At 36.9% G+C, this 13,248-nt stretch overlaps 1 protein-coding gene across 4 annotated transcripts in view; it reads right to left on the bottom strand.

Annotated features, from left to right (window-relative positions):
- The window catches only part of LOC117604966 (uncharacterized), a 100,945-nt gene that overhangs the window by 49,627 nt on the left and 38,070 nt on the right, over positions 1–13,248 (bottom strand). Inside the window, exons 2-3 of one of the 4 annotated variants that reach the window (XM_034325623.2) lie at positions 7,045–9,028; positions 5,491–5,543 (exon numbers count right to left, since the gene is read on the bottom strand). The exons of 2 other annotated variants lie outside the window; for them this stretch is intronic. In XM_034325623.2, the coding sequence (XP_034181514.2) occupies positions 5,491–5,543; positions 7,045–7,051 (60 nt within the window). In that variant the 5' untranslated portion in view covers positions 7,052–9,028. The remainder of the gene's footprint in view (positions 1–5,490; positions 5,544–7,044; positions 9,029–13,248) is intronic. One more of the 4 variants, XM_034325622.2, reaches the window with a different exon arrangement.

The following is a 13,248-nucleotide window of genomic DNA, read 5'->3' as shown; positions in this document are numbered from 1 at the left end:
GTGGGGGGGTGGAGTACAATACAAATTCGTTGGGACAGCCGATAAAACAAATAATAATCTAGCTTGTATATCCAATATTTGCCTGATCACGAACACGCTCCGGTACACTGTGTCCCTTCATTGAAACAATTACCATCCATTTACGCGATGGTTAAATCGCATTTCGACTTAGTCATCCGTGTACCTAAATCACGAGTGCACTTTTGCGTTAACCTGCTGTTATAAAATCCTCCCCTTTATTCGGTTAACAAATTACCGGCTACCGAAATTTTTATAAAAATTTCTATAAATTTTTCTTTTAAGCGATAGAAAGAGAATTACGGATGATCGACTTCCGTGGCGCTGAATTTAAACTTCGGACGATTCCAGCGAATGTTTATTTTCACGACACGCGCGTAACATCGGTCGCGGTCGTGAAAAAGAATCACGGAAGAAGTGGAAGATTGGAGCTAAAGATTTTCAACGTTATAAATATCGTTGCGAGGAATTTATGCGGTATTAACAACGCTTTTCACGAGCACATTCTGCCACGAGTTGTCGCCGGGGGCACCGATACGCCGATACTACCGAATTACCAACACCACAACCACGAATTACCAACACTGGCTACGCGAATTACCCGCACTGACCAGCCATTATTCCGATAACCAATCAATAGGGCGCACGTACGAAAGCCTCAGGCTTCTAACGAATCGTTAAAACTAATTTCGTTGATGTGCTGTCCAGATGATCAACTTTACCCGGCAACATTTTTCAACGAAACACCCTCGTATTTCAAAAACCGACAATGGGAATTGATAATGCAAACGAGAAAAGAAAATGATAACGTATGGATCGTGAAAATCTTGATGACAGCGGAAGTGTTAATTTCTCCGGGTCCTAATGAGACGCCTAATGTTCAATGCAACTGTACACGGGTGAAACATACGTCGATCGATTAACAAACGTTTGGTTAATGGGCCGTGTCCGTGAATAACGTTACTTTCTTTCCTTCTCGTAAACGCGTGAGATGCACGCCATCTGATTAACCGTAATTCACTGTAATTTCCGTGCAACAGCCTCGCTTACGCTTGTCCCCTCTCCTAACTCCGATTTCCTGTTCTCTACGAAACCTGTATACGATTGTACACCGCGAACAAATGTGTAACAGATTTTTCTTTCTATACAATTTTTTTTTTTTTTCAATACTTTTAGTGTTTCGATTAATTGCTTCTGCAATTTTTATTTTTCCTTTTTTTTTTTTTATCAATCAGTCAGCCCTCAACAGAAGGATTTATTCCTCTCCCCTAATTTCAGTGTCCTCCATCGGAGAACAATGAAATTCACCGAATTTACTGATCGGTGCTCTTATCGGGAAGCACGAATTTTATCTCTGGAAACACACGGTCCAGGCCAGCATTAAATTGATCGTGAATCGTGACATCGAGATTCGATTTGCTCCCGACACACAACAGATTCAATGTTCCCCTTCTGATAATTAAACGTTATTCCGTATGCGTTCATAATGCTCTATCTCTTCGATTATCTTGCATCAAAGCGTCGAAATATATCGTTGCGCGCCGATGTTTTCCTTTCTCGCCGTCAGATGGATCATTCGCGGTAACTTTCTCGCGAGTGCTCGTATAACTGTTCGCTAATCAAAGAATTAATTTTTGTTATAATTATAGCTTTCGTTACTTCGACTTGCCTAGTTGATGCGTTAGACGAAATATGGTAAAACCTGTTTCATTGTTACCGGTTCTGACTGTCGGAGGGTTCGACTTTAAAGAATGCAGAAATTCTCGTCCCGACGTGTCGCAATTATAGTTTACCTCATCGGACTCCGGTTGACACACTAATGCTCCGTCAACCTTTGAACGTTCTTCTCAATTGCTTTCAACACGGATGACGCACCCTGTGCGTATACGTTTCTACCTTCGAATTTCTAGGGTTAAATATTGCGAAGGAACACGACAACGTTCGTCGAACATTATCTAGCAGAGAAGAAACGAGTTAAGGATATCTAATTTAAATCTATTAACGGCAGACTGAAGCAGCCAGCGCCAATGTGGTACTACTAAATCGTTCATAGTTTATGTCCTTGACACGATACGTTCTTCCTCTCTGGTTGCCAGTTTATGAAACAGCCTCGTAATTGAAAATACGATGTTTGAACAGAAGGTACATTGTTGCCATCGATTATAAATCTCGAGTGTAATTGTGATTTTTCATCGCTTGCTTGGTTACGAGATGACAAAGAGAGAAAGAAAAAATACACAGATGATAAGAGAAATGAGAAAAATATGAGAGGTAAACGAAGACTCTCCGTATGTCCATTACGTTCTCATCTTTTCTTCAGAATTTTATCCTTATTTTCCTTTTCCACTCGGATTATTTCTTGAATCGTGTGTCAGTCGCTTTCAAGGAATTTTCTTCCATCTTCTCTGTTATTTTGATACGAAACGATCTTACTTTTATTATTCTTCCAAGATACCTTTCTTTTTTTTTCATTTCATAGGTGTAACACCTGACGCTTTTCATCGCTTCCTACCGTATCACGTGACACGATTTTGATCCGAATCCACCTCAAAACCATAACTCTCTTGCATAATTAGCATGTTTACAGCCGTGGAAACAGGTATACCACGTCTACGCTTCACTTTACGCCTCGTTTCAGAGCGCGTGTACAAACGAATACGCGTTATGCGATGTCTACACACACGCGCACACACACTGATCGTGTCTGCCCGTGCGACGATAATTGCGTAAATGGAGACACGATAAATCATTGTCCATTGGCGTCGAAGATTTTTCCCATTCCCTCGACACAAATCGCACGTTTCCAGGTGCATTATGCCTCTGACCGGACCGTGTGTTATTCTGATCGTTGTAATAAATACTTGATTATCTAATCAACGCTATTGTGCACTCGACGAGCTCGTATTTCTGTTTGCACCGCGGCGAACATTTCGTCGCGATAAATGGACAATTGTTTCCACTATTTTCCAGCGGAAAATTGATCCAACGCTATGTACCTGGTATTATTCAAACACGTTAATAACAGGCGCAGGCAATTTCGGATGTTGATCGAAGAAGTATGGATGAAATTGTCCATGAATTGGTAGAATATCGAGTGATTTTTTATGGATAGTTCCAATGCCAAAAAAAAAAAAAAAGAAAATATTTGATGGGACTTGCAATATTTTACTGCAAGCAGAGATAAGCGATCCCTATAGCCACGTATTTGGTGATCGCAAAAATGAAAGAATTATTCGAAGTTGCAACGTTCAGAAAATGAGAAGATGCAATAAATTTCAACCGGATCTGAAATTTCCTTTCCATTATAGATTCAATACATTATTTCAATCCACGTTGTAAGTATATGCAGCATTAAAATGAAAATTATTCGGCAAATGGATCGTAAAACAAGGTAAGTTTCAAGGGACAGAGACGTTAATTGTTTCTACAATTATTCATAACCGGTCGGATTCTAAAAATGCAATTCAATCGACTATAAATTATACGACGCACACAAGCATAGCCCGTCGTCGGTGACAGTTAATTTCCTGTTTTATTGCCGTATCGATCGGTAATTAAATTGCAGCCAACACAACAGCCAACACTTTTATACGGCGCAAGCTTTGCCCGCCGCGCTTTCGGAAAATTCGTGCCATTTTATTACCATACATTCGTTAATCCGTTGTTTAATAACGATGCTCGATGATGAAACGTTCGGGTTTATTCCGATTTCGCGAAATAAAATCTCCCAGTTCCTATTATACGCGATGTTACATTCAATGAAGACACACGGCCAATTTGGTGTCAGCTGTTTTTCACTAGACACGATATAGTATGTTGCAATTCTATTTATACTCAGCCCAAATAGTTGCGAGTCTTTGTAACATTTAATTCGTTGAAATATTACGCTTTTCGCAGAGAGTTACTGAAAATAATTTACAAAACGGAAATAAATGAATATCTCGTCCGAAGCTCGAAGCGTATCAACATTCCCAAATATTGAGTATTGATTTTAATAAAAAGTAATAGAGAAAAAGATACACAATTTTTTGTAGAATAAAAAGTTACAATATGAAAAGAAAAAAAAAAACATATTTATATCCTCTTTTGCATATCAAGTCAACGCGTAACAAGAAAAACCATTCCCCAACAAGCGAAGTAATTTGAATATAAAAGGGTTAAGTATCCCATTGAACGTGCAGCGGGTAACAAGTCCTCCAGCGAGCCGAATATTCTCGTGAAAGTAGATTACTCGTCGAGACGTCAAAACGACGGAATGGTTAAATAATAAAAAAAAAAAAAAAAAAAACTAGAAAAATGATCGGAATATTTTAAAGAGAAATTTTGCAAAATTTTATAAAACCGAAATTATTCGAGCCGAACATCGCGGCAACGTCGACGCGATTCTGATATTTTTCCAAGGTTAAATTTCGAGCCAATTATAAAATCATCTCCATTTTCTCGTACGATCTCGATGACAATTTAATAAATCCTTTATATGCGGTGTTACGAGCGACCGACCACTGGGAGAGAAAGTCACGAAGCGTAATCGAATCAGAATTTTATGACTCATCGCTCGTTCAATTGTGTTATTCCGTACTATACGTTAAGTAATAAACACGAAACGAGTTGCTTATTGCATTGTTCCGCTATAAAACAAACGAAACGGTTAACTTTTAATACCAATGAAAAGGAGGAATCAAAGTTGAAAACAATTCGAGTATCACGGTAAGGCCAAATCTGACTCTTTTTAGGGCAATAAATAGGTAATTAAAAATAAAAATGATGAAACGGTGCTATTTATAAAAAAAAAAAAAAGGTCTAAGATAAATTTTTAACCCTGCCAGATCCTACATGTTATATTTTTAAAGTTAAGGGCAATAACAAATATTTTTTAGTCCCGAAATTATTCTGTTCTCGATTTTAATAATATCTCGAGTAAGAAGGATTTCACGAGACTTTGGGAACAAGCAAGAAACAGGGTTTCAAGTTCTTCACTTCGCTCTCTGTATCCAGCTTGTCTCTCGTTTCTTTTTAAAGCAAACTTGCCGGCTGAATAACGGAAGTGTTTTATTAAGGCAGATTTATTATTATTCCAGAACACAGCCTTCTTTCCTAGCTTGAATTCTATCTGTTCCACGAGTTCACTGAAATTTTTAACCCGGCAAGGAGAGTTAGATTCCTCGACTTTATCAAGTTTATGCAAACTTGCCTGACCCGTATCCGGAACAGAGAGACTCGATAGAGAACAGAGGGAACGTTCGATTTTTATCCTTCAAACAAGAACTCATAAGAATTTAATTGAATTCTCTACGCTGTCCGCAACGAATCCATTTTTGTTGAAACTTTTTAATCGAGAAGCAAGACATTCTTTCTTTTCTCTTAGTCTTCTTCTTTCGTTTCGCTTAAAAACCAACTTGTTTCGATACCAACGGGAAGATAAGAGCAAACGATTGTACATAAAAATGAAATTGCTGCTCTTAAAAATCTCACCTGTCGGGAAACTCGAGCATAGTGCACTGTAAGTAACTGAAAGTTCACCGTACCTGAAACAAAAAAGATAAAAAATGATTAGTAAAATTTCATTTTTAGAATAATTAAGATACATAAAACCGGACCGTAAGGAAAGAAGACGTTAAGCTATCATCGCGTGTTAGTCACGTCATAAAAATTTTCTTTTTTACCTTAATGACTACGCGGATGCGCGAAAACTTAGCTAGTTATTTTCAGCACGAATAAAAGCTGAGGAAAGAAAGGAATTCGATAAAAATATCCGCGGAAAGTAAACAGAACAAGGAAAGTAATTTATTTTTTATTTTTTTAAAGGTCCATATTAAAAAGAAACATGGTTATTGGCGTTGCAGTATCTAAAATGTCGTCCCCGGTTGTCCAGTTAAGATGCCTCTCGATTTCGAAAACATTACACCGTCCTCTCGACATGCTATTCGAACCGTGTACACATCGATCAAAAAATTTCTTGACAACCACCGTGAAAGAATTCACCTAACCCGTTTCGAGCCACTTGCAATTATTAAAATAGCAGGAAATAAAATTTTCTATTCGAATTGAATCGGATTCGTGGCTACGTAACGAGCTCGATCCTATCGCTACTTATTAGTACAATTAGCAGACATGAAATAACAACGCTCGAGCACGGTAATAAAATGAATACGATGAGGTTAACGACAGACAAGTTGAACGAGGGAGGAAGAGAGAGACGAAGAGTAGGGAGAAACGAAGGAAGAGAGGAGAAAGAAGAGAGAGGGATTAGTAACGTCAATAATAACAGCAGATGGGTAACGAGGCCAAGACAAGATCGTACAGCAAACTAATCGAACTGTACGATTGAATAAAACGAGCGGTAAATTTTAATTACAACAGTGAATGTTAAATTAAAAAAATTTGAAACTAGTCCAAACTAGTGGCAAATAACTTGGCGATGAATCAAAAAAAAAAAAAGAAAAAAAAACGATAATTAAAATTAATTAGTCGTTTACGTTAATTGTATTAATTATTCGAATGAATAATATTGGTGTGTTTGTATTTTATTGTTAGCCGGTAGCTTTTGCACGGTACTGTACCCGAGTGGTAGCTATCATACACACGATTCCATCATATACAATTCGCGTCTGAACCTCGGCCACGACCAACGGCGCATTATAAATAACTTTCAGTGTATCGTGATGTGTATCCACTTGAAGCTGCACACAACTCTACATTGTACACGTACACGCTCGACGAAAATTATGAATTCCTTATGAAACGTCGAGAGTAGGCGTGTTACGATCGTTAATAAGTTTCTAAAAAAAAATTACCGCGATAATAGTAATAATATATATTAAACCTTTCGTCGTTTCACAAAAAATTTAAATACACGTTTTATGAACAACTTAACACATTCTAATTTAAAAAATGTTATTTTGTACTGTAATAAATTGATTTTTTTTTTTTTTTGTATAGATTATTAATGAGCATTGAAGTGATAAATAATTGAAAATTATAAATATTCGGTCTAATGGTAATCGAAATCTAAATTTAAATAATTACCAGCCATTTCCCTGTCCACTCCAAAAGCTCCGGGGAATATAAACACCGATGAAAATACATTAAATTCGTACACTTGTTTCTTCTTCTGGTTGCTCGTGTCTCGTCCACGACGTTACACTCCATTTAATAAATTTCTATGCTTTTATTTACGTGTAGGTACGGTACGTCACAGTGCAAGTAAGTACATAAACGATAGCAGCTGTACACTCGGCAGAAAATTATGCGACTGCATTACAGCGAATCGAATCGCTCGCGTAATTTCAAATGATAATAATGTTCTCGAGAAATTCCGATCCCACGGCATTTCTCTGTCTCTCTTTCTCATCTCTGTACCTCCTGTTCCCTGTCCCACCGAAACAGTTTGCTCTCTATACCCGTGTTTACGTGCGGACACACGCGGAGAAGTACACGTACGAGCAATAAACGACGGTAAATCGGCAACCAAGTGACGGCATAAGCTGAATGGAATTCTGGTAATTAAATGGGTCTCTGAATGAACGACGATAGGCTATTTGGTGACCCGAGATAACCCCTTGGAGATAATGAAATTCTTCGATCCGTCGAGGCTCCATTTGTTCCTGTTTGCTTGCTCGCATGCTTCGGTTATTAATGTCTACGTGAATTTTTACGCGACCTAGCTCGATGTGTTCAATTCAATACGCTCACCGGTTGTTCTTGCTTGTTAATCTTTTCCGCTTTAAGGATACTCGTTATACAAACGTGTATGTGTGTACACTGGATGCCCGCGCGCATGCAATTCTACTCGAAGAAGCTTTGCCCGGTAGTACAGTACGTTTAAAAAGTTGACGAAATATTCCTTGGAAATATTAGGTGTAAAATTGAGAAATTTGATTGAAATTAAAATTCCCATGGTTGGAGAGAAAATATAGGAAAATGAAAATTCTTATGGATTTTTTACGATAAGATATGTAAAAGATACTTCCGGTTAGTATCTCTACTTTATCACTTTTATACTGGCCTTTTAGTTATGTTTTCGATTATCTCACGGTTTGTGCAGGATATTTTATCACGCGTGAACGTCATAGCGATGTAATTAATTATAACTATATGCGTCATATCGTACGAAACAAACGCGAGATTATTTGGAATCTACGATCTGAATTTCAAGTAAACGCCAGCCGTTTGTTGGTTTAGCGGAGTTGGAGTTTAAGAGACATTAAATGGCTGAAATGCTGGGGGAAATGAGCGTAACCTGAATAATTTTTCGTTCCAGCGGCTCAAGCATTTGGGAATTAGAAAACCTGAGAAAATTAAGATTTTTAAAATTTTTTAAATTAAAAATCTAAAAAATTAACGAAATAATATCTAAGACAATAAACATTTCTCAATCGCCGTGCTAATGTTTATTTCCACAGATATTAGCGAGTTTTTCGTTGAATTGGAAAAAACAATTTTAAAAGTCATCGGAATAATATTGTAGAAGGAATTGCCAGACCGCTGGCGGCCATCGAAACACACGTACAGCAACAGACAAAATTAAGAGAGAAATTCCTTCAAATTGATGCCAAACAATATCCATTTGCCCGTCGTATTTTCTTCTTCTTCTTTTTCTTTTTTTTTTTTTTTTCAGTTGCCTATCTTTAATACGACTGATGTTTTTCTTCACAACGCTTTCAGCTACGTAGCAGCTGAGTCAGCCAAAGAATGATTGCACCAGCTGTACAACCGACACGAAAGCGCATCGCTAATTAATTATTTTCCTGCGGATAATAAAGGGCTACTGGCCTGTTTCTTTGTAAATTAACTGCTCCCCTTACATTATACTAAATTATAATTTCAAACAAATTCACTTCGCCCTCAAAGCGTTACATATTCAACAAACTCGCTTACGAATTAAATGTAATTGTTCCGAACTAATTACGAAATGTACAAATTATTCGTTCATTAATCATTTTTATATTTTTATCGTCGTTTAAAATTTGTTTTCATATTTTTTCCATAAATTCCTTCGCTTATCTCGAATCTGTAACGACAAAGAAGTACAATATATCAACGCGTATTACATACAGTACAAGAACGCGTCATTGTTTGTTTCGTCATTGTCGTCCCGTGTAATTAGGTGCGTATTCGTAGGCAGTGAAGCGGTTAAGAAAAGCAGCAACACCTGTATACATCGTCAAATAGTAATGGGTATATAAAAAGACTCAAGGTATTTCAAACGTATAACCGGGGATCATAGAGAACCCATGATAATTCAATGATAACGCTCGAGATTGATTTAATGCAACGGAAAGCGGTGCCCTCTAGCATTAATAACACGTTTGAAATTCCAAGTACACATAGATGATACTATAGATTGGATCTCTTGCAAAGCGAACTAAACGAATTCGATAAAAATTTCATTTCAATTTACGGAGGATTTTAATAGAAGAAATGATAATTTCAAAAGGATGAAGAATTATACACCAATAACGATAAGAATAACTTGAAGTAACAGTATATATTCGAGGCTAGCATAGAAAATTGCAATAAAAGTGCACTTTAATAGCAGAGTTATTTATTATCGTGAAAGCATCGTACAACCCATTGCTCCTTATTCCCACGCAGAGCGTATTTTAGAACTCGTATCTTATTTTTTTCTTCCCCTTTTTGCCCACCACTACACCTTTCCACGGAATATTGAATTTTTTTTTTTTTTTTTTACAACCAAGCACGTTATGACTCAGTGATGGGAATAAAGCGACTCGAGTAGTATAAAATATACAATGGAATATTCCGCATACATCTGAATAAAATCTGTCGAAGGTTTAAAACTGTTTAAGATCCTTGAAAAGCCACGTCCATTGTTATTCTCGCTCGTTGTAATTTTAACTAACTGTTATTTCAAATTATTTTTCCCACCTGGATTTTCACCCTCCGAGCGAGGGGATGGCGCTGGTTCTACCCCAGTTTTAATGATGAAATACATCATTACAGGAATTAGAGAAATTAGAGAAATTAATCAGTCTAGAAAGAGAATCTTATTATGCGAAATGGTTTGAATTCGAACTGGAGGAAGCACGATGAAAATCATCTTGCGTAAAAATAATGGGTATTGAATATAGAAGAAAATGATAGTAATTAATGATAAATTTCCAATATTTAAAAGGGTTAAGCACTTGTCAAGCTGTTGCTTGTCGGTACAATTTCACCTTAACGACAATTGCAAACGTTTATTGTACTTTAATCATGTTTTACCTCGCGTTCTATTACCGTTTGCGACTCGAGCGTTCATAAATATTTACAGCTAGCTTGAAGTTTAAATTTATAACGTTCGAGTAAACACGGGCACACATTGCAAGAAGCAATGCGAGAGGAGAAGAAGACGCGCTCGCGCGCACCAAACCAACCGACCGACCACCCATGACGTGACGAGACCATTGGAAGGACGAAAACACGTTTCAAAGTTTTTCTTATTGCTCCAGCGAATCCACTGGCCTATCGAATCAATCGATTTTCCAATGTCTAACATTTCGAATATCCATACTCGTCATTCCCTCGTCGGGCTGGTTAATATTCAAGTAACTTCGAAAGCCGCGGCTTTCGATTGAAAATTCACGAGACAGCCGGGCTAGAATAGGCAATAGACGAACTAAAGCAGACGAAGGTGTTCAAGTATTGTGCGAGACCCGACTGTTCAGAGAACGCACCGCTCTCTACTTCCCTGCTGTGTTTCTAACATTGATTTGATAGCTTACCACCCGCATACCGTGAAAACCCTCGAAAATCCTTCGACAAACAGGCAAATACAACGGTGCAGCGCGGTGTTTCATTAACGAATGGAAGAATGTTTTTGAAAACGTACTTGTATCTTTGATTTTATTTAAATACAAAAATAAATGAATTTTTTTAAAATTACTATTACTGTATTTCATTTAATTATTTTTAAAATTTTTCATTCCGATGCTTATGAATATTTATATTCATTTGTCAAATTAATAGGCAATTTACTAAATTAATAGGTACGTGTATTTCATTCGAAATTTAAGGTTAATTGATCATTAATGGGTGTACCGTTAAATGCGACCACGTTAAAATAAACCTAGATAATAATAACAGTAATAACGATGGCGCGCATGTGTGTGCATAGCGGTAGCGTTATTCAAACGCTAATTTCCTTCCAACTATTTCGATGCGTGCAAATCGTTGAGAAGGAAGGAGGTGATTCTCTTTGAAATCGCATGAAATAATAACGTTATCAAAATACAAGCCGTTATTAAATTATAGTGAGAAATAACCGCTTTGGGCCTGAATAGCGAGGGTCACCTTTTTTCCTATTATTGTGAAACCCTCTCTGAGCAGGCAGGGTAAATATTGTCGGTACAAGGAAGCGTGTAACCAAGCGATGCTAGACAATTATTTCACAGCACGGCAAACTGCCAAGGACGGTACATAGGCGTCTGCACTGGTGGATGCATTCTCTGCACCTTTCTCCGTTATTCCGTCACATTGTACGGGGGTGAAAATAAAAAGAATCGTAAATAAAAAAGAAAAGTCGAAAAGGCAACCTTGATTCACCTCGAATTTAATATTTTTCTTTCCCCCTCCACTTTCTTCGCTGAAAGTTTATTCCACAAATTCGAATCGATGCATCATTTATCGTGGGACAAAGTGTTCGTTCGCAACTCTATCGTGACGTAATTATTGAATTCAATCGAAATGCAAATTAAATGAAAAATGGAAATAAAGAGAAATCTTTATTTTATGAATTACACCGCGAAGATATATTATTTGATTTATTTTCTCATTAAATTTTAATGAGAAAATTAATTATCAATTGGAGAGGTATAATTAAATAGAATGTTTACGTAACGAAAATGATATTTATGCGGGGATAATAAAAAAAGAAATGCACACGGCGTACAGAGTGATTTTGCCCGAGGCGATTTGTCAACCTGTAAGTCACAAATCGTGCAGACAATTTCACGATTTACATACGGGCACCACTGCGAAACACGATGCCACGTTACGCCAATGAGTTTAAACAGACTGCAGGCTCGCCTGTATCACCATTGGCGTATAACGTCCCACTAATCGCCACTATGTTTGTCAACGTAATACGTTATCTGGCTGATCGAATGATTTTCGAAGGAAATACGCTAACAATGTAATTAAAGAGCAATTGTTTCAACGTTCCGTATCTATTTTTAGCAACGAACCATTCGTGATTTTATTTTCATTAAAATTTCATTTCGACTAAATTAATATCAAATTTTAATTACTTCCCTTTTCTAAAAAAAAATTAAAAAAAAGAGAACAATGTTCTGATACTTTTATGCACCGAGGTGATTTTTACAATTTTATTTGAAAAAAAGAAAAAAGGTGGAATTATAATCTTTTGTGGGAAATATGAAATTTTCAAATGCCACTCAGAGGAAAATAATGATAAAGAAAGAGTATCAAGAGATTTATTTGATGAAAATAGAGAGAATTTTCAACGAGTCGAGTGTCTACGAATTTCTCAACGTTGGAATCTGTTTCGCGCAGGAAAATCGTTAAGTTCACGACTATGCAGAACTCATAAAGAGAAATGCACGCTACGTACGTGTGCGTGTGTGTTTGAACGTATATTACGTGAATACTAAAGCTTCGTTATACTCAACGTTGCCTGTTTTAATTCAACGCGTCGGCGATAAAGTTATTCAACGAATTTGAACAAAAATGTATAAACATTTGCGCTTAAAACGAGAGAGAAAGAAAAAAAAGAAAGCGTTTCTATATGTATTTCATTAAAAATATTCATCGAACAAATGAATACTCACAAACGGACGGACTCGTTTTATTTCTCAAAATAAACGAACGCGAATTAATTAAAATTTCTCTCTTAAATAGTAACTTTCAAGCTCCTTGTTATTATTCGCCGGTCGGTTATTACTTGAAGAATTATTTTCAACAAGCAGCTTTTATTATTCGTAAAATTCTCCAATCTCCTTTCACGAAGAAAAGGGAAGGATCATCAAAAGCTCGCGGCAGCATCTGAAGCAAAATTTATTTGAAACGAGCTTTTATTCTTCTACCAACTTTCTTTTTTTTGTCTTCCTCCTTTTTCGTCTACTTGATTTTATTTTATTTAATTTTAACGTGGTTCACGATAATTGCAATCTTCTCTCTACCCCTCTACTTTTAATACACCCTGATAAACGTTTATCAACCTGCTTTTATTCGTCCCTCGGACTGGTTCTCCCCCCTTTCTTCTATCGCGTA

Source organism: Osmia lignaria, chromosome 5 (assembly GCF_051020975.1).
Source record: "Osmia lignaria lignaria isolate PbOS001 chromosome 5, iyOsmLign1, whole genome shotgun sequence".
In the NCBI taxonomy this organism is placed as follows: Eukaryota; Metazoa; Arthropoda; class Insecta; order Hymenoptera; family Megachilidae; genus Osmia; species Osmia lignaria.
Note: the sequence above shows the minus strand (reverse complement) of the source record. Positions and strands in the feature narration are given on the sequence as shown.